Consider the following 21,793-nt stretch of genomic DNA (forward strand, 5'->3'; position numbering starts at 1 on the left):
TTTGTTAAGGAATTTGGCAGTATCTAGTAAAAGCTGAAGTTGAGAATATCTTAGAGAATTTTTTGCAGAAGTACATATGTATAAGAATGATCATTGCAATTTTTTTTGTAATAGGTAAAAATTTCAAATAACCTAAATGTTCATCAACAAGACAGTAGGTGAATAGACAGTGAGATATTTATAAAATGAAATACTATACAGTAGTAAAGATGAATAAAGTAGTAATATATATATATATATCAATATGATTAAGTCAAAATGCAATGTTGAGTTAAAAGATGTAAGTTTCAGAAATATATGTATAGTATAATTATATAAAGTTAAAAATATGTGAAACAATACATATTGTTTTGGATATAGATACATATAGTGTATGTAGCTACCCTATCTAAAATGTACTCTATCCAAAATTACAACTTCTTTCAACATTTCCTGTCTCTTTTCCCTGCCTTAGTATTTTTTCTTTTATGTAATTACCAGTACTTAATGCACTATATGTTTTACATATTTAAATTTTTTTGGATTGTCTTCCCCACTAGAAGACACGAAAGCAGAGATTTGTGTCTTCTTTGTTCACGACAGTACCCCCAGTGCTTAGAACACTATTTGGCATATAATAGGTACTCAATAAGTATTTGCTGAATAAATAACCACCAATTAGGTAAGTTTGCTGGGGGCTTCTAACGAATCTAAAATGTTTTATTTCTTAAAAGTAAAGTATCTAGTGTAAATATGACAAAGTATTAAGATCTGATGGCACTGGGTAGAGGCAAAATTAGTGTTTATGACATCATTATTTTTTATATTTCTGTGTTGGAAATACTTCCTTAAACAATACAAACACCAAAAAGTTTGGAGAAGATTTTTCAGAACATTATAACATTGAACTTAAGGGAAGAGGGAGTTTCAAAAATGGATAGGGAGATATTTAAAATGTGTAATTAGTCACCAAGAGATAATTGTAATTGACTATTAGGAAATTATTAGTGACTATTGCAAGAAATCGTTTCAGCAAGGAGATGGTAATAGGTGAGATGCTGAAGAAATGGAGACAGCTGGTGGAGAAATGGAAATCACTTATTCAGTGTGATGCCAAGTAGAGCTTTTCCAGAGTGGAAAATTTATTCATGTTTGTGAGCAGAATGAAACAATCCATTGAAAAGACAGAGACTTAAAATGCTGGAAAGAAAGGGCAATTAATGGATGCATTTATAATTAGAGGCATAGATTAAGAAGAAAAGAGCACTTCACTTGGCAGTGTAGAGAGGCATTACTTCTGAAATAGAAGAAAAGAAAGAAAGGTTGATGAAGATCAATGGAGACAAAGACAAGGAACGTGAGGGAGTTCCTATTTGTTTCTTTGAAGTAGTAAGTCAGGCCATCTGTTGGAATGGAGAAACTGGATAATGGACATGATTCAGGTTAGTGAATTAGCCCAATGGACATGTTAGGAGGTTGAAGTTGTAAGAGTCTAGGTTGATAATTAGGGTATCAATAATATGGATGATTTCAGGCTTTGAATGGTTTGACATAGTCAGCATAAACCTTAATGGAATGAGTGCATTTGAGTGGCTTGGACAGTAATGCTAACAAAAGCAAACACTCATATGTTCCAGGGATTATTCTAGATTCTCATATGTCATTTAACACGTGCCAGGGATTGTTCTAGATTCTTTTTAAAAAACATTTATTGAAGTATAGTTGATTTACAATGTTGTGTTTAATTTCTGCTGTATAGTACAGTGACTCAGTTATACATATATATATTCTTTTTCATATTCTTTTCCATTATAGTTTATCACAGGATGCTGAATATAGTTCCCTGTGTTGTACAGTAGGACCTTGTTGTTTATCCATCCTATACATAATCTGCATCTGCTAATCCCAAACCCCCATTCCTTCCCTCTCCCCCCTCGCCCCCCCACTTAGCAACCACAAGTCTGCTCTCTGTATCTGTGAGTCTGTTTTTGTTTTGCAGATATGTTCATTTGTGTCGTATTTCAGGTTCCACATATAAGTGATATCATTTGGCATTTGTCTTTCTGACTTACTTCACTTAGTATGATAGTCTCTAGGTCCATCCATGTTGCCGCAAATGGCATTCTTTTGTTCTTTTTAATGGCTGAGTAATAGTCCATTGCACATATATATACCACATCTTCTTTATCCATTCCTCTGTCGATGGACATTTAGGTTGTTTCCATGTCTTGACTATTGTAAATAGTGCTGCTATGAACATAGGGGTGCATGTATCTTTTTGAATTATAGTTTTGTCTGTTCTAGATTCTTTATGTGCATCCATTTAATTCTGACAACAACCTATGTTATGTGTATTTTGCAGGTGAGGAAATTGAGACATAGGGAAGTAACGTGTTCAAGGTCACACCCAGGCAGAGCTGGAATTCAAACCCAGGCTGTCTAACTCCTGAGTCCATTCCTTAATAATATTATACTCTCTCAATGAGGCAGTAGAAGGTTTAATTGATGACAAACAGCAGGGTTAGTAAAACAGGCCAAGAGGGAGTAATATACTTTGTTACTTTGTTTCTGGGTTATCCAAGATACCAATTAAAAAAAATTCAATTAGGGCTTCCCTGGTGGCGCAGTGGTTGAGTCCACCTGCTGATGCAGGGGACACGGGTTCGTGCCCCGGTCCGGGAAGATCCCACATGCCGTGGAGCGGCTGGGCCCGTGAGCCATGGCCGCTGACCCTGCACGTCCGGAGCCTGTGCTCCGCAACGGGAGAGGCCACAACAGTGAGAGGCCCGTGTACCACCAAAAAAAAAAAAAAAATTCAATTATTATTTTCTTTATCAAAGCCTCAAGCCTCCCAGAAATTTCTGAATAAATCATTGAGCTTTCTTTTGTTCACATAGAACGTTTGTCATCTTCTCAGAAATTTATATTATATTCACATTTTCTTTCAGAATGATTCCAATTTTTTTAACTCTTCAGCATCACTCTTTACATCATCATTTGTCTTTGAAGCTAGGAACTTCTCTTTGGGATGTGTTTTTAGGAATGAACAATAGTACAGGATGATCGGCTTGATTAGCCAGACCAACCTGGCAATCACTGAGGTGACACAGTCCAGTTGTGTGTACATCCTAAAGAGCCAAGTCCCTAACATTGTATGAACATTTTCACCAATATCATGAAACTTGGCTACTGTGTGTATCATAATGGGCAGCTTCTTTGTTGTCCATAGACTATTTTGGGTTACTCAGAAAAAACTTTCCTTGACATTTGTTCATTTTTTTTTTTTTTACAGGCATCCAAAAGTTTTCACCTTTATTTAGATAACTAAATATAACAGCTGTCTCAATGCTTTGTATTTTGAAATACTTACATTCACAGTTCAAAATTTCCCTTTTTCTTAAGTTGCTATTAAAAATGTCCGGCTTGATTTGAAATTTAATTTTATTCAAGGCTAAATAAAACAGTTTTAGAATCATCATTTTAATTGCTCCCCAAAACCCAATGATCTTAGCTTCAAATTAAAATTCCCCCAAGGGATGATCGCTGGGCACAGTTTTTACATGAGGCCAGCTTACAGGGGGAGTAACATTTAGGCAGAGGCAATAGCGAGGACTGAGATCTTGAGATGAGAGTGATCCTGCAGTTTCCAAGGAGCAGGCTTAGGGTCACTGGGGCCAAGGGAGTGGGATAAGATGGGGTCAGAGAGGATGACAGGAGTTGGGAAGGAAAGACCATTCAGGGTTTGTTCTCCATTTTAAGGACTTTGGCTTTTACTCTGAATGGGATGGAAAGCACCTGCAGGGTTCTGTGCCAAGAAGAAGGATGTTCTGTCTTAGATTTTAGTAGGACTACTCAGGAAACTGTATTGAAAATCATGGAGGGGGGACTAGTGAGGATTCTATACAATGTGAGACATTAAGGTGGCTTGGGTCAGACCAGGAGTTAGTTCGGGCCACACATGGTTTGAAGTGCCCATTAGACACACAATAGCAGATGTTGAGTAGACAGTAGAGGACCAAGTCTGGAATGCAGGGAAAAGTCTGGACTGGAGGTAAACTTAGGGAGCTGTCACCATGAAGATTGTATTCAAAGCCCAAAAAGTGTTTACTGAATGACTAAAGTTTGTCAACTAAAGGTTGTCGAGGGAAGAGCTTTTCGTTGAAAAGGAAATTTGAATGCTACAAAGTTAGAGGTTTTCAAGAAATAGAGGGAGTGTTCTCAGCCCAGGCAGAGAAAGTAGAGCCCATGGAATATTACCCAACCAGGACCCTAGCCTGAGAATAGAGATTGCAGACAGACATGGCCACGGGCTGAATGTTTCTTTCCCCCCCAAAACCATATGTTGAAATCCTAGTCCCCGAGGTGATGGTATTAGGATGTGGGCCTTCAGGAGGTGGATTGGGACTAGTGCCCTTATAAAAGAGGCCCCACAGAGCTCACTCGCCCCTTCTGCCATGTGAAGTCATGTCAAAAATACACCAGTTATGAACCAGTAAGTGGGTCCTCACCAGTCACCGCATCTACTAGTGCCATGATCTTTATTTTTTTTCTTAATTGTCAAAGATTTCTTTTGAATATTTTGTCCATATCATATATAATTTAACATTCTTTTACCTAAACTAAGGATTTTTGTTGTTGCTGAGGTGGAAAAACAGTGATTTAGTCACCACAGTTATCAGTATTAAAAATAATTGGTCACCTCTTTCAGTTCTGTTCCCAAAGCTTTTTGCTAAATTAACCTGCTTTGATCATTGCTCCTCAGCTTTCATCGGCTATTTAAATTATTTGAATTAAGAATGGTCATAATGGTTGACACTTGCACAGTACTTGAATTTTAAAAGGAATTTCACATTCATTATATCATTCGATCCACCCACTAACTCTTTAGGTGACAGGGCAGGTTTTATTGTTACCATTTTACAGAAATTGAGGCTTAGGGAGATTAGGATTGTCCTAGAATGAATAAGTAAGTGGTAGAACTGAGTCTTGAATCTGATTCTTCCTGACTCCAAGTCCAGGCTCAGAATGTCTTTCCATTACTTGATTCTTTAGGTATTTTCCTATTAATATGCTTGAGGTGTGTTTCCATCGCCTTCTTTTTCTACTGGCTTCATTTGGTTTCCCAGCAGAGGGGCTTCCTAACGTGCCTGTCTCCCTCCTGGGTGATTGCATGGGAGCCCACCTAGGTTCTTCCTGTTTCCAATCTTGCATTTTCCTTTTCTGTGGCTCTTCCAGCTTCACCATCCGTGGAAATCTCCTCCTTCCCTAGACTCGACTTCTAAAGTCTTCTCACAGCCCCCTGGCCTTGGGACCTCCCATCCTGATCATCAGCAGGAGAGCCCATTAGAGAGGGGAGACAGGGCACGGACCGCAGCACGCCGGGAAGCCATGCTGAGGGTTACTTCTGCATTTCCTTCCTCGCGGTCCTCAGGAGCATCCTCGCCGCCCTCCGGCCCCGGCTCTCTCCAGCCCGCCCCTGATCCGCCTCCCCCTCCTGCCGCACGGAGGCTGAGACCAGGCGTGGGACGCACCTGTGTCCCTCTCCGGTCACACCGCTGAGACACCGGGGCTGCTCCCGGAGCAGGATTTACAGGCCCGGAGAACGCCAATGGGAGATCCAAATGGTCGGGGACTCCGGCACTTTAAGAGGCTTTTCTCTGGGAAACACCCGTCCCCTCTGTGCGCCTTATGAATGGAAATCCTCCTCCCCCGGTCGAGCCCATTCTCCCATTTCACCAGGAGCCGCAGCTTGCTCCCTCCTTTCGGTCTCCCCGCCCACATCAACGCGGGCAGCTCCAGGAGGGGACGGACAGGAAGCCTTTGGCCGCCTATTAAATCCCACCCATTTCTCCGGGGGCGATTTCCTAACCTTCCGGGACCGAATTCTGCAATTTGATGTGCGTTTTGTCCGAATGGTAGCGACACGGGCCTAAGGGAGGGGGAAAGCGAGGGGGTGGGGGTGGGGGGTATGCGCTCTTTTCCTCGCAACATCGCTGGCGGAGCGAGGGAGCTCACACGACACAGATTTTGGGGCAAAGCCTTTGCATCTGGACAGCACCATGTCCACCAAAGCGGAGCAGTGTAAGTAGCAGCCGGCCCGGCGTTCCGGCCCGGCCTCCGGCTGGGAGCTATTGCAGTTGCAGCGTTTGCGGCTGCTGGGAGACCTTGGCCTCGTGCTGGTGCGGGGGTGGGGGCTGAAGTTGGTGGGGGGGTGGGGCGTGGGGGGGGAAGAGAAGGTGGGGGGAGGGCGGACGTTAATGGGAGCGCGGCGCTGTCCCCGGTGCTGAAAAATTATGCGGGCTTCCTCGGCTGGTGGTGGGGTTTGGCAAGACCGAAAGACCCTACGAAACGAAATTAAAATGGGGTCATTTTCGGGAAGAAGAGGCCTCGTATCTTTCAGATAAACATTTCGGTATCTCTTGTTGGAGTGGGGGAAGGGGGGCAGCAGCACATCAGGGGCGGAGAACTGTCAGTGCCACCCGAGCCTGCCGGGCCTTCTGAGCATGCCCAGTTCTCGGTGCTGGAGCCATAGGGGAGTTCGAGTCTGCAGTTTCCACTTTGGGTTGGAGAGGCTAGAAGGCAGAGAAGGGGGAGGGAGGATTCTGGAGTCTGAATTTTGGATTCAGTGTGAGGAAAATCAGCTCAATAACACCAGCACTAATGCTAAAACTAACCACAACCAGAGGTTAAAGCCAGAGCCACTGCTTGCAAGAAAGTGAAAGGGGCTCTGGAAAAATGATCTAATTATTTTTCCAGAGAGGTTTCCTTTGTAGGGCAGCTCACACAAACTATAAAAAATAGCAGGAGGATTTTAGTTTTCCCAGGAATGATTGGCTGTGTGTTTGGTTGGAAACAAGCTGCTAACTCCTTGTGGACAGAGGAAGTTTCTAATAGGCTCCCTGTAGCATTTCTTATTGCAGTGCGCATTAGTAGGCCTTTGGTATGTACTTGGTAGGTTGATTAACATGAAACCTTTTCCTGAGTGCATGTGAAGGATTCAGGAACTTAAACTTCTGTAAATAAAAGGTGTTTTTTATTAAGCAATGAGTTTGAATTTTTGACAAGTATACCAAAAGCTATTCAACGAATTGACTCTAGTTTCTTTCAGAGCAGCACACAGTTATGTTGTCACTGCTTGAAAGTCTTTTTAATTCTTCTTTGGAATGGCTATTAAAGCCATTTTGTGAGACACCAAAAAACAGTAGTCTCATTATTTTGGGGCAGTAGCTTGTATTTGTTAAAATGCAGTATGTCACTTATTCACCAGGTAGGTTAAATGAACTGAAGACTCATAGAATTCCCAGATTGATGCTTCATTAGAGATCCTTTATGAGCACCTACCATCCAGCGCTTGTACCTCTATATAAATTTTTTCTTTTTTTTTTGGAATCTGGAACACCTGAGTTTGAATCCTAGTTCTGCCGTTTACTGTTTGACCTTGGGCAAAATAATTGACTTCTATGAACTTTATTTCCTCATCTGTAGACCTGGGGTAATAATGCCAGTGGGGTGGTTGTGATTATAGGTGAGAGAATACACATAAAATGTTGAGTAGTGAGTCCAGCATATAGCAAGTACTCAATAAATGATAGTTATGATATTGACAATCATTTCCCACTTATTAGTCCATCTCTTCTAAATCATTAGGAAGTTCTTTTGTGATTTTTTTGGCCTGTTTTAGTTCAATCTAACCCTCAAAGATAAATTTGGCTTCTACAGAGGCTTTTGAAAAAATTATGCATTACGTTTTGAGTAATGGTAACATAGTTGGAATTGGTGCAGAACTTGAGGATAACACACCCTTAAAGGTTTTATTTTAGTACAGTTGTTAAAAAAACCACTACCTGTCATTTGCTTTTATAGTTACATATTATGTAAGAAATATCAGGTTAAAGCCAGTGAGTATTACTGTCCTCTTCCTTGTTATACTTTGAGATGCACTGGATGCTTTGTCTTGTCTCTTTCCTGGGCATTTAGTGCCAAGATGGATAAAATCTATCTGTGGACTTGGTTGTGTAGTGCACATAGTGTGTAGTTTAGTAGGTAGTTTAGAATTTTTTGTAAAACAGGTTTTGTTCTGTGTTTTTTTTATCTGTAGATGGAAAGGATACCATATTTGAAGCTAGGACATACAGATTTGAGTTTTTCATGTCCTTCTGATTAACTGTGAGACAGTTAACTGGGCAATTAACTTAATCGTTTTGTGCCTCAGAGTTTTCATCTGTAAAGTAAGGAGTCGGAGTAGCAGCTATCTTTGTTCAGCCGTTAGCATTTTGGAGGGCCAAGGAGGTAACACAGGAGTAGGCTGTGAAAAGGATAAGGTGCTTTGGGTGTTTTTCGGCATCTTTATCTAGGGTGGAGGGAAGTTAAGAATCTCGTTTCTCTCTCTCTTTGACGTGCACTAACATGAATGAGTTGACACTCCAGTGCACATTATATACCCGAAAATAGAGCAAATACATGAAAGGCTGCATGGTTACTATTTATGAAGGGTGAATACTTTTTAATAAAGAGAAGTTGCAGATCTGTGATTCTTGAACTCTGTAGGAGTACAGCTAGGAGGAAGGAGAAAGAGAAGGGAGGGCCGTGAGATTTTTCTCTTCTACTGGATGTGAAGACCACCAGAACATGAGAGAACGAGAGAGTTCATTTCTTTTCTGCATTCAGGAGTGTGCATAGTACTGTTTGCCTAAGGACCACAGGGGAGATGGAGGCTTAATGCAGTGTCAAAATAATATTTCTGTTACTCTTTTCCTGAGGCCTCTTGATGTAGGTACAGGTTTCTTTGGTACAGGAAGTGGACATAGTTTGGTTGAGCCAGCAAGAGGAAGTATTGCATTTCAACCAAACAAATTACGTGACTTAACCTTTGAAATGTAATGGATCCCAGTTATGTGAAAGATGATCTTATTTTTATGTAGTAGCATTTTCTTGAATAAAATAAGTGATAATGATGAAAGAGAGTGTAGGTATAGTTAAGATATACTTTGGAGCTTGTTTTATACGTTCAATCAGTTTCCTGTGCTTTGTGCAGAACATCATAACAGGAGGTGAAAGCTTCCTAGCAATTTCTCAGGCGATTGCACAAGAGTTACAGGTATTTTCCTTGAAATGCTTCTTTTTCTTAAAGTCAAAGTTCACTGTAGTGAAAATGTTTATGTAGCTGATATAGAATGATAAAAATAAGAATTTATAGTTCTTTCATTTGGGATTCTAAAGAGGAGAAAGAGGAATCTAACCCCCGCCCCCCATTTTCCCTGTCTTTTAAGAGTTAAAATTGACCAATCTGGGGCACTTTGGGTGTGCTCTTTCAAAAGAAGCTTGCTTTTGATAACAGCAGAAGTTAAGAGTCAGGGTTCTAGAATCAGACTGCTGCTTGGGTTTAAATCCTGGCTCTGCTTCTTGCATTCTCTGTGCCCTTGGACAAGTTAACTCGACCTCTCTAAACATCAACTGCGTTGTTTGTAAAATGAGGATAGTCATAGTTGTGAAGATTAAATGAGGTGATCCATGAAAAGTGCATAGCACAGAGTCCTGGCATATAATGAGGAGTTAATAAATAAGTTAGCTCATTATTATTATCATTATCATCAAGTATTAAACCTTGTGCTTACTGCTAAAATAAGGATAATTATAAAGTTTGGATCTAGTCCCCCCACTCCCCCCGCCGCCACCAGCCCAGAGTGGAGCAGGAAAAAAAGTAGCCATTGTTTAAATGGGACATGGGCTCTTGGGCTATTTTTTTTTCTCCTTTGCTTGTCTCCAAGTCTCTTTTACAACAATCAACCTAACGTATTTGGGTGGGAGTGGATCCCTGCATGGCAATTCCTTGACTTGATATATGTAGCAGGGAACTGGCTGATCACCTAAACAGAACATTTCTAGGGCATGAACTGCCTATCCATCACCTTTTGTATTATGATGACAGTGTAGCATCTGGTTAACATAAATCACTCATATAAATATCCATCAAAATGTTTGTCAAATTTGGAAATTAACCTGCTGATATTTGGGGTATAATCTCAGTATAGCTAATTACAGAAATGTGAATGTGTGCCATGTTTAATGTATTTACCCTACTCAGCATCTTTATCTCAATAACTAAAAATCTTTTGATTACATCAAAACAAACAGTTTTAAGAGTATAGATAATTAGCAGTATGATTTGAAGTTGAACTTGCTCCTATCCCCTACATATATATATATATATATTTTTGGCGGTACGCGGGCCTCTCACTGTTGTGGCCTCTCCCGTTGCGGAGCACAGGCTCTGGATGCGCAGGCTCAGCGGCCATGGCTCACGCGCCTAGCCGCTTCGCGGCATGTGGAATCTTCCCAGACCGGGGCACGAACCCGTGTCCCCTGCATTGGCAGGCGGACTCTCAACCACTGCACCACCAGGGAAGCCCTATCCCCTACATATTTAAGGGTCATACTTAGAGAAATCAATAGGTAGTTTTATTTATTTTTATGTACATTATTTGGTAATGTGACTAAAATATAAAAGCCCTTCTCCTTTGAATAACATTGCAACCTGTAGTCATTAAGAAATCTTTGCACAACAACATAGCTGACTTCTCATAGACGGAACTCTAGTTTTTTTCACATGTGTAAAAATTAGAGTGTACCTATTAACCATACTTGCGGTCGCAAAAAGAACACCAGGTTTTTAGCTCTGATTTCTCTGCATGATTTGACACTAGCGTTTCTATTCCTTATTTAAACTCTCCTTTTCTTCTTTCTTTGCTGGCCATTCCTACTCAGATTTTTTCTTAGGGCTACCTTTCTTCTCCCTATCTTTAAAAACAGGATTCTGTCATTAGTTCTCTCTTTTTTAAAAAAAAAAATCCCACAGACTCTTTCTCTCATTCACTGTTGTGGTATTAACTATCACCTCTATGTGGATGACACCCAAATTCACTTTTCTAGTCTAAACATGTTTCTTGAACTATGGCCTCTATGCCTATCGAAGCGTCCTATAGGCAACTCAAACCCGAACTCATTGTCTTCTGTCCCAAACTTGTACTTCTTTTTTATAATACTCATTTTGGTGAATGGCTCCATGATCTATCCACCGATTAACCTAAGTCAAAAAATTGGGAGTCTTCCTAAACTTCTCCTACTCTCTACCATTACTGTTTAAGCCCTAATGATTCTTGCCCATCCAACTAAATCCCTGCCCTAACTCCTTGATCTAGTTACATTGGACTATTTTTTTCCAGTTCTTCCAGTGCACGATGTTCTTTTTGCCTGACATGCTTTCTTTCTCTTTCGGCCCTTTTCTTTGCCTTCCTAATGCTTACTTATTGTTCATTATTTAGCTTGGAAGCCCTGCGTGATTGTCACTCTTCCCCTGTATGCCCTACTCGTGTGCTCACACTGTATTGAAATAATTAGTCTTCTTGTTAGTTGCCCTAATTTGTGTGTAGACGGATTATGTTCATCTCTGTGTCTTCAGCATGCAAATCATTGTCTAGGGCAGTGTTCGCACAAAAACTGTTTCTTGAATAAGTAAAAATGAATGAAGGTGAAGTAAATGTCTTTCATAAAGAAGGATTACATAATTACATTATGGATATCATTCACCTGAAGGTTTCATATTTTCATTAATGTGAAGTTCTGTACTATATACAATGTTCATATGCTTTTCAAATGGATTTACAGGTAAATAAAAATATAGTTGTCAAAAGTACTTAAAACATATTTGCTAAATCAAATTTTATAGTATTTATATAACAACTTACACTTTTCCTGAATGTTCATTATATTTTTGGTTCTTTCTCTTAGAAATTTTCTCTTAGTATATTCAGCATAATAATCACGATTCCTAATTGGTAGACAATCTTAGCACGCAACCAGCTTCTTTTTTCTTTTAAGATAAAGTGACAATACATCTGAAGTCAGGGACTCTTCATGCTGTAACTTGACTTGGATCCTTTGGTAGTATACCTGTGCAAATTTTCTGTATTGATTACTCAACCAATAAATAGGCTTTAAATTGGGATTTTCATTTTGCAGTATTATTATGTTGGAAATTCACATGCATTTGTTTCTCATATTCTGAAAAGATACGGGTAGCTCTGCATAAACGAACACATACATTGGCTTAGAAATGAAATGTTTATTGCATAAAAAAACTACATTAAGCAAAAATGTATACTTATCAACAAGCTCGCTTCCTGTAGTGTGGAAAGCTCAGTCATTTCATTTAGAATATTTAGCTCTTTTCAACCCATACATTCTATTTCTGTCTTGTTTTTCTCTCCTTCTGGACATTTCTTGAAAGGACAATGCTTCTAAACAGTATATAGTTTATTGTGTGAGTCTCATTTACTATTTGATGTGGGATTAAAATTGGAGGGATATTCAGCATTTCAGAGTGTATTTCATCTTCATTGGTCTTAGAAGCTTGGTCTGACACTAGGACAAAACTTAAAGGATATGTGTGTGTGTACATAGGTACTTATGTATATATATGCACATGTGTGTTTATATACCTGTACATTTATATATATATATATATATATATATATATATATATATATAATGCTATCTTAAGAAGAAATGAGCTTGCCTCAGAAGTGAAAATAGATAACTCCTAATCATATAACCAATTTAACATGTCAGAGTTATATGTATTTGAATCTTAAGATCTCTAGAAAGGAGGGTTTAGATATCTATTGTTTATGCCTATTATGTATTAAGCAGTTGGACATATATTAGCTTAATTCATTCTCATAATACTTTTGAGAGTCAAGTGTTATTGTATTATGTAAAACTCTGGTTTTATGTCTTAAATATTCCTCAGGTACCCCACATCCTCTTTATTCTTACCATCACCATCCTAATTATGGAATTTATCATTTCTTTATTATAACAGCCTTTTAATTTATCTCCTTGTGTCTGCTTTTGTCCCCATCAAATCTATCCTCACGTAGTCCCCTTAGTGATCCATCTAAAATACAGAGGCTATCGTGTCATTTTTATCATTCTCTTCTTTAAAACACTTCCTATCTTTAAATAACTTCCTATCATCTTTGACCCATGTTAGAGCTCCACCTCTTTGGGAGTTGGGTGAGCTCCTCCTAGATGTTAGACTATATACCATATACATACAGTAACTGCTCACTGATGTTGGATGATAGCATGACTTAATTTCGAGGCACTTTACTTTTACATTACATTTAAAAAATTTTTAAATTTTATTTATTTTATTTTTGGCTGCATTGGGTCTTTGTTGCTGCACGCGGGCTTTTCTCTGGTTGCGGCGAGCGGGGGCCACTCCTCGTTGCAGTGCACAGGCTTCTCATTGCGGTGGCCTCTCTCGTTGTGGAGTACAGGCTCTAGGTGCACGGGCTTCAGTAGTTGTGGCACATGGGCTCAGTAGTCGTGGCCCACGGGCTCTAGAGTGCAGGCTCAGTAGTTGTGGCGCATGGGCTTAGTTGTTCCGCGGCATGGGGGATCTTCCCGAACCAGGGCTTGAACCTGTGTCGCCTGCATTGGCAGGCGGATTCCTAACCGCTGTGCCACCAGGGAAGCCCTACATTACATTTTAATATGCGTTCCAGGTCCTTCTTATGTCGTCCTTTAAATGTGGCACTTGAAAAAGACTCAATACCTTATACATACCTTCAGTAGTGCAGAGTACAGGAATCTATATTTCAAAATGTAAAGAGTCCTTTAGCTCTTTGTATTATAATGTCAAGCCTCTGGTCTGCTGAAACTGCCAGATCTTTTCCATAGGAAATACCTGTTAAGCCTGTTTTCCTTCATTCTCCAGCTGTGCAGTGGGACGATAACAGAGCTTTGTTTAACCCTGTGCTAGTTTCCTAGGGCTGCTGTAACAAATTACCACAAACTGGGTGGATTAAAACAAGAGAAATTTATTCTCTCACAATTCTGGAGGCTAAAAGTCCAAAATAAAGGTGTTGGCAAGGCCTTGCTTCCTCTGCAGGCCTTCCTTGCCTCTCTCTTACCTTCTGGCGGTTGCTGGTATCCCTTGGTGTTCCTTGGCTTGTGCTGTATCACTCCAATCTCTGCCTCCGTCTTCACATGGCCTGTGTCTCCTCTGTGTCTCTGTATCCAATCTCCCTCTCTTTTCTCTTATAAATACCCCAGTCATTGGATTTAGGGCCTCGCTTAATCCAGTATGACCTCATTTTAATCCGATTACATCTACAAAGGCCCTATTTCCAAATAAGGTTACATTTATGGGTATCAGGACTTGAACATAACTTTTTGGGGAACACGATTCAACCCACTACAAACTACTAATTTCATCTTTTTAGTGTCGTCTCATTGTTATGCCTGATTTTATCATTCAACATAATAGACATTTCTCCATTAGTTTTGCATCAACTACCAAAATGATATGCATCCCTATATAAAATATTCAAAATAAAAATGTTGATCAGGAGAAAAGAAGTAAAAAAAAGAATGTGGTGTGCCATTAAATAGCTTGTTTCAAGTTGCTTTTGAGCTGTTGATCAATACATTTTAGATAAGACAGTTTCACCAACTGCAAGTGCGTCCAACTGTGGTACTACCCAATCCATATTTTATCAACTTGTCTGTTCTCTTATTCAACAAATATCTATTGGGTGTCTGCAGTGTGTCAGGCTCTGTACCAGGCTCTAGAGGAGCTTACAGTTGAGTCTACTCTGCTGAGATGTATATACTCTATCTTTAGCTTTCCTTTGTTACTCTGTCCAGATTCCCCCAAAGAAATAAGTAATTGAAGTGAACTTGGCATGACTTATTCACAGGCAGCCAGCACTTGCTCCTTATGACCATTACTACACTCTCTCCTTTTTTTTTTTAAACTGTAGGCTGAATTTTTTTTTTTTTTGGTAGAGAATTGTATTGGAATCCCCCTCCCCCATTCAACATTTTTCTTATTTTCCAGGTTCTTCTGGCTATTCTTTTTCATTCTTCCGAACTAATCTCACAATCAAGTTGCATAGGTCCAGAAAAAAGTCTGATGGTATTTTTGAGTATCACATTAAATTTATAAAATAACTTAGGGAGAACTGGCATCTTCAGGATATTGAATCTCACTATCTAAGAACATTGTATGTCTTTCCAATTATTTTCAAGTCTTTCTGTGCCTTTCCAAAAAGGTGCTTTTAGAGGGAGTGCTTTTAGAATTTCTTGTTAAGCTTATGCTTAGTGTTTTTTTTTGTTTTAAATATTTTTATTGTTATTTATTTATTCATTTTTGGCTGCGTTGCGTCTTTGTTGCTGTGCGCAGGCTTTCCCTAGTTGCGGTGAGTGGGGACTACTCTTCGTTGTGATGCACGGGCTTCTCATTGCAGTGGCTTCTCTTGTTGCAGAGCACGGGCTCTAGGCGCCGGGCTTCAGGAGTTGTGGCTCGCGGGCTCTGGAGCACAGGCTCTGTAGTTGTGGTGCACAGGCTTAGTTGCTCCGCGGTAGGTATGTGGGATCTTCCCAGACCAGGGCTCGAACCCGTGTCCCCTGCATTGGAAGGCGGATTCTTAACTGCTGTGCCACCAGGGAAGCCCCTGCTTAATGTTTTTTGAAATCCTTTTTTTTTCTATCATAATTGAGATTTGTCTTTTCTTCTGTATTTTTATTTTTATACCCGAAGGCTGTTGATTTTTGTATGGCTATTTTGTAACCTTACTTTACCAAATTATTCTTTTTGTAATTGCTTTTCGATCGATTCTTTGGGTTTTCAAGATATATAATTATATAATCTGCGAATAGAAAATAATTTTATTCTTTTCCATCCAATTCTTATATCTCTAATTACCTTCACTTTTCTAATTGCATTGGCAAATATTTCCAGCACAATGTTAAATATAGCATAGAGCGTATTCTTGTGTGGTTTTGAATTTTAGTAGCAAAGCCTCTAGTATTTCTCTATTAAGTAAGATTTTGGGGGGGGCTGAGGTAATATACTAAGGAAGTGTCCATCAATTCTTATTTTATTGAGTTAAAAAAGCTTGAATGGTGTTGAATTTTGTCAAGTTTATTTTCTGTATCTATGGAGACCATATGACTTCTTCTCTTAACTTTATTAATATGCTGGATTGGATTTTATGTTTTATTTAATAATATTTGCAGTGATATTCACAAGTTAGTTTGGTCCATTTTTGGGGTGGGGTGGGGAGTAATTCTAGTCAGGTTCTGGAAACAATGTTATACTGACTACATAAAATGAGTTTGGAAGATTTCCTTCTTTTTCTATGCTCTGGAATAATTAAAGTAACATTGAGGTTTTCTGATCTTCAAAAGTTTGTTAGGGTTCCCCTGTGAAATCATCTGGCCTGCTGCTTTTTTGTAGTGGAACTTTTTAACTTCTTCCTTTATTTCCTCTATGACCCTTGTTCTATTTAGACTTTCTGTTTCTACTGGGTTCAGTTTTGGTAAGTTTTATTTCTCTAAATTTTTTTTCATTTCATCTAAGTTTTCAAATTTGTTTGCATAGAATTATGCAGAAGAGTCTTTTAGAAAATTTAAGATTTCCCCTATTTTGATGTTTATTTTCTCCTTGTCATTTCTAATGTTATATATTTAATGTTGTGTACTTGTGTTTTCTCTCCCCATCCCTATCCCCTTTTTTCCTGATCTAGTTAGTGGTTTGTCTGTTTTATTCATTTCTTTTCTAAGGAACCAGTTTTAGATTTATTTATTAATTCCACTGTTTTTTTTTTTTTTGGTTTGTAAATTAATTTCTACTTTTATTATTAATTCCCCTTTCCCCAGACATCTTTTCTTTTTTTTTTTTTTGGCTGCACTGCACAGCATGAAGAACTTCCCTGACCAGGGACCAAACCCATGCTCCCTGCGGTGGAAGCCTGGAGTCTTAACCACTGGACCACCAGGAAGTCCCAGACATCCTTTTTTTAAACTTTGGTGTTTTTTTTCTAGCTTCTTGAGTTGCGTGTTTATTTATTTTAATATTTTTGATCAGGCATTTCATGCAATATATTTTATTTGACACTTCCTTTAGCTGTAGGCTACAGATTCTGATGTCAGGTTTTTATTATTATTTTCACAAAGTTCTGCAATTTAATTTTGTATTTTGCCTTTGACTCAAGTGTTGTTTAAAAGTGTGCTTGTAAATTTCCACATGGAAGGGCATTTTTGTTTATTTTGTTATTTTGTGTGTGCGTTTTCATTTCTTTTTGAGGTATAATTAAAATATAACATTAGTTTAAGGTGTGCACATAATTCAGTATTTGTGTATATTGCAAAAGATCACCACAAGTCTAGTTAACATCTTTTTATTTTGTTATTGATTTTGAGTTTTACTGCATTATAGTCTGAGGATGATATTTGCATTATTTCTATTCTTTGGAAATTATTGAGCTTTTCTCTGTGGTGTAAGGTTAGGTCAGTTTTTACGAATGTTCCACGTGTACTTGAAAAGAAATTGTAATCTCTGTTATTGGTGTTCAAAGTTTGATATAGATCTAAAAGATCCACCTGATTTATGTTGTTTTAGTCTTCTACACCCTTATTAATTTTTAGTCTGCTTGATCTTGGATTTTGAGAGGTATGTTAAATCTCCTATTGTTAGTGTGTTTTTGTCTGTTTCTAGTTGCATCTCCTGTAAGTTTCAGCTTAATTAAAGTTATTGCTGTGTTATTGGGTTCATAAATATTAATAACTGTAATATCCTCATTGTGAATTGTAGCCTTAACCATTATGAAGTGGCCTTTTTAATATATTGTAATGCTTTTTGGTCTCAATTCCACCTTGTCAGATATCAAGATTAAGACTCCTGTTTTCTTTTTGTGTTTGCCTGATATGTCTTTCTCCATCCTTTTATTTTTAACTCTTTTGAATCTCTTTGTTTTAGGTGTGTCTCTTGTATTCTGCATAGTGTTGGATTTTGATTTATTAGCCAATCTGAAAATCCTTTTCTTTCGATAGGTGAGTTAAGCCCATTTACATCTATTGATATGATTAATATGTTTGGCCTCAGTTCTGTCATACTTTTTTTTTTGTCTTTTGTATCTACGTTATTTCATTATGCAGTTGGTTTTACCTGCTTGTTCATTCTGTTGGTTAACTTTATACTAATACCTTTATATAATACCATTAGTCCACTTTTTTTTTTTCGGACTTACTGGTTCCCTATGTTGAAAAATATTGAAATTAGCTTGTAACCTCTTCTCCCTTGCTCCTTCTATCCCAGTATCTGATCTAAAGTAATATCCTGTTATTTCCAGTTAACGTTTAATCGACAGTCATATCCATATGCACTCCTTATTCTCCCGACCCCAATTTTTGATAATTATGCTTGTCTGCTATATTCTCTCTTTTATGACCATGGGTTATCTTTGTTCTATAGGAATATTTATATTTAGTGCTCACCAGTGGTTCTTATATCACTGTCTCTCTCAGTCTTTTTGGTTGTCTGAGTGTTTTTTTCTGAGAGATTCTTTTGGAAGGGCTCACAGGATCAATGTACCTTGAGTTTTGGCAAGTTTATAATAGTTTGTTTGCAGCTTTTTACTTGGAGGCCAGTTTGGGTACATGTAAAATCCTTGATTCATATTTCCCTTCCTTGAGTGTCTTAAATTTGTTACACCATGTTCTTTGGGTATTAGGAATTGGTTGAAAAGTCAGGGACAATCTTGTTTTCTTTCCCATATTAGTGTCTTAGCCTTTTTGCCTAGTTGCCCAAATGATGTTTTATTTTCTTTTTAAAGTAATTTTCACTGTAATATGATTCAGCGTTGGTCACGCTGAAGTGATTGTGGTGTATCCTTTCAATGTATAAATTCAAGTTTTTTTTTTAATTTTAGGAAAACGTTCTGAAATTATAGAATATAATTTAATATTTATTTTGGTCTATCATTTGACATTCTTTGAGATCCCTATCATATGTATGTTGGGTCTTTTTTGCTTATCTTCTGTATGGATCACTTTCTATTGAATGTTTTAAAAATCGCTCTCTGTATTTCTTTTGAGTTTTTTAAAAAAATTAATTATTTTTGGCTGAGTTGGGTCTTTGTTGTTGTTGTGTGCGGGCTTTCTCTAGTTGCGGTGAGCAGGGGCTACTCTTCGTTGTAATGTGCAGGCTTCTCATTGCAGGGGCTTCTTTTGTTGCAGAGCACGGGCTCTAGGCATGTGGGCTTCAGTAGTTGTGGCTCGCGGGCTCTAGAGCACAGGCTCAGTAGTTGTGGCGCACAGGCTTAGTTGCTCCGCAGCATGTGGGATCTTCCCAGACCAGGGCTCAAACCCATGTCCCCTGAATTGGCAGGTGGATTCTTAACCACTGCACCACCAGGGAAGCCCCCTCTTTTGAGTTTTTAAAAGAGTTACCTGTGCAGTATATCTTTATTAGTCTTTATATGAACTAGCCTATTCATGGTGATTCCACATGTATATATGTTTATTTAGCTCTTAACTTGAAATGTCAAATATAAATAAAATTGACACTATTCATTTAAATATTACCTTATTTCTCATAAATCCAAACTTAATCAATATATGTAAGTACAAGCATCTGACTATATCATTCTGTCTTCTAGTGTAGACGTGCCCAAATACCTACATATTGGAATGCATGTTACTTTGTCCTCTTTTTGTTTATTGTGGAAATAGTTACATATAATAAAATTCACCCATTTTCAAAGCACAGTTTAATGACTTTTGCAAAGCAGATAGAATCCTGTAACCACCACCTTAACCAGTATATGAAACAGTTCTCTTACCTTAAGAAGATTCCTTGTGCCCCTTTGCTCTTGATCTCCTTCCTGTACCCCCAGCCCCAGGCAGACATTGATCTGCTTTCCATCACTATAGTTTGCCTTTTCTAGAATTTCATATAAATGGAATCATTCAGTACATAGTCTTTCTAATTGACTGCTTTTATTTAGCATAATGTTTTTGACATTCATTCATGTTGTTGCATGTATTAATATTTTGTTTCTTTTTATTGCTCTGTAGTGTTCCATGGTTTGTATCTATTATTTGGGTTGTTTCTAGTTTTTGGCCATTATGAATAATGCTGCTAAAATATCTGCATACATGTTTTCATGGGGACATATGTTTTTATTTCTCTAGGGTGAATACCAAAGAATGGAATTGCTTGACAATATGGTATTTACTGTTGTAAGGTATTGCCATATTGTTTTTGAAAGTGGCTGTAATGTTTTGCATTTCCACCAGCAATGCAGCTGCTCCATATCCCATCCTCACCAACACTTGCTATTGACAGTCTTTTTAACTTAGTCATCCTAGTGTGTGTGTAGCTGTATTTCATTGTGGTTTTAATTAGCATTTCTCTGAGGACTAGCAGTGATGAACATATTTTCATGTGCTTATTGGCCATATGTATATCTTTTGGGAAATGTTTGTTCCAATGTTTTGTCCATTTTTATTAGCTTTTTTTTGGTTGTCTTCTTATTGAGTTGTAAGAGTTCTTTATGTATTCTGATAGAAGGCCTTTGTTCTGAAAAATTTCGCTTTTGCTCTGTGGCTTACCTTTGTGTTTGCATAAGTATGACTTTTGAGAAGTGAAACTTTTAAACCATGAAATCCATTTTTCTTTTATCATTTGTGTTTTGGTCTCCTGTTTAAGAAATCTTTGCCTAACTCAATGACATAAAGATTTTTTCCAGTGTTTACTTCTAGAAATATAATAGTTTTATCTCTAATATTTAGGTCAATGAACATTTTTGAGTCACTTTTTATGTATGGTATGAGGTGAGGCTTGACGTTCATTATTATCTTTTTTTGGGGGGGAGGGTACGCGGGCCTCTCACTGCTGTGGCCTCTTCCGTTGCGGAGCACAGGCTCTGGACGCGCAGGCAGAGTGGCCATGGCTCATGGGCCCAGCCGCTCCGCGGCATGTGGGATCTTCCCAGAACGAGGCACGAACCCGTGTCCCCTGCATCGGCAGGCGGACTCTCAACCACTGCGCCACCAGGGAAGCCCCTTGACATTCATTATTTCCACGAATAATATCCAGTTGTCCCAACACCATCTCTTATAAAAACTGTCTTGTCTCCATTGAATTACTTTGGTACCTTTGTTGAAAATTGATTGACTGTGTATATGTGGGTCTGTCTCTGGACTCAATTCTCTTTATCCATCTATATGTCTATCCTTATGCCAGTGACATACTGTCTTTATTTTGTAAATTTATAGTGAGGCTTAAAATCGAGTAGTGTAAGTCCTTCAACTTTGCTCTTATTTTTCAAAATTATTTTAGCTGTTTTAGGTTCTCTGTTTTCTTATATAAATTTTGAAATCAACCTGTCATTTTTTTCAAAAGAAGCTTATTTGAATTTTGGTCTATAGATCAATTTGGGGAGGATTAGTATCTTAACAACATAGAGTCTTCCAATCCTTGGAATGATATATATGTATACTTATTTAGATCTTATTTAATTCCGCTTCGTAATGTCTTGTAGTTGTCACATCATTCATTAAATTTATTCCTAAGCATTTTTGTGAATGTAGTTGTTTTTCAAATTTCATTTTCTAATTATTTGGTGTTAGTTTAGAGAAATACCATTGATTTTTGTATGTTGATCTTACATTCTGCACCCCTGCAATGTTCACTTATTAGTTTAGTAGCTTTCTTGGGAATTACTTAAGGTTTTCAGCACACCCCATCATCATGTCATCTGTGAATAAAGATTGTTTTACATCTACCTTTCAAATTTTTATGCCTTTTATTTCTTTTCATTGTCTTACAGCACTGGTTAGGACCTCCAGGACAGTGTTAATTAAAAGTGGTATGAGTGGATATCCTGGCCTTGTTCTTGGTCTTAGGTAGAAAGCTTTGAGCCTTTCACAATATTGAACAACCTTGCATTCTTGAAATAAG

The 21,793-nt window shown here is 38.3% G+C and overlaps 1 protein-coding gene across 1 annotated transcript in view; it reads left to right on the forward strand.

Moving 5' to 3' along the window:
• The first annotated feature begins 5,946 nt into the window (after positions 1-5,946).
• Positions 5,947-21,793, forward strand: part of UNC79 (unc-79 subunit of NALCN channel complex) — a 249,818-nt gene continuing 233,971 nt past the window's right edge. The window contains exon 1 of the mRNA XM_027120418.1: positions 5,947-6,060. Within this exon, the coding sequence (XP_026976219.1) occupies positions 6,039-6,060 (22 nt within the window). The 5' untranslated portion in view covers positions 5,947-6,038. The remainder of the gene's footprint in view (positions 6,061-21,793) is intronic.

The sequence above is a fragment of the Aethalodelphis obliquidens genome, unplaced genomic scaffold (genome assembly GCF_003676395.1).
Source record: "Aethalodelphis obliquidens isolate GAN/ISIS:26980383/991018 unplaced genomic scaffold, ASM367639v1 scaffold21, whole genome shotgun sequence".
Taxonomy (NCBI): Eukaryota; Metazoa; Chordata; class Mammalia; order Artiodactyla; family Delphinidae; genus Aethalodelphis; species Aethalodelphis obliquidens.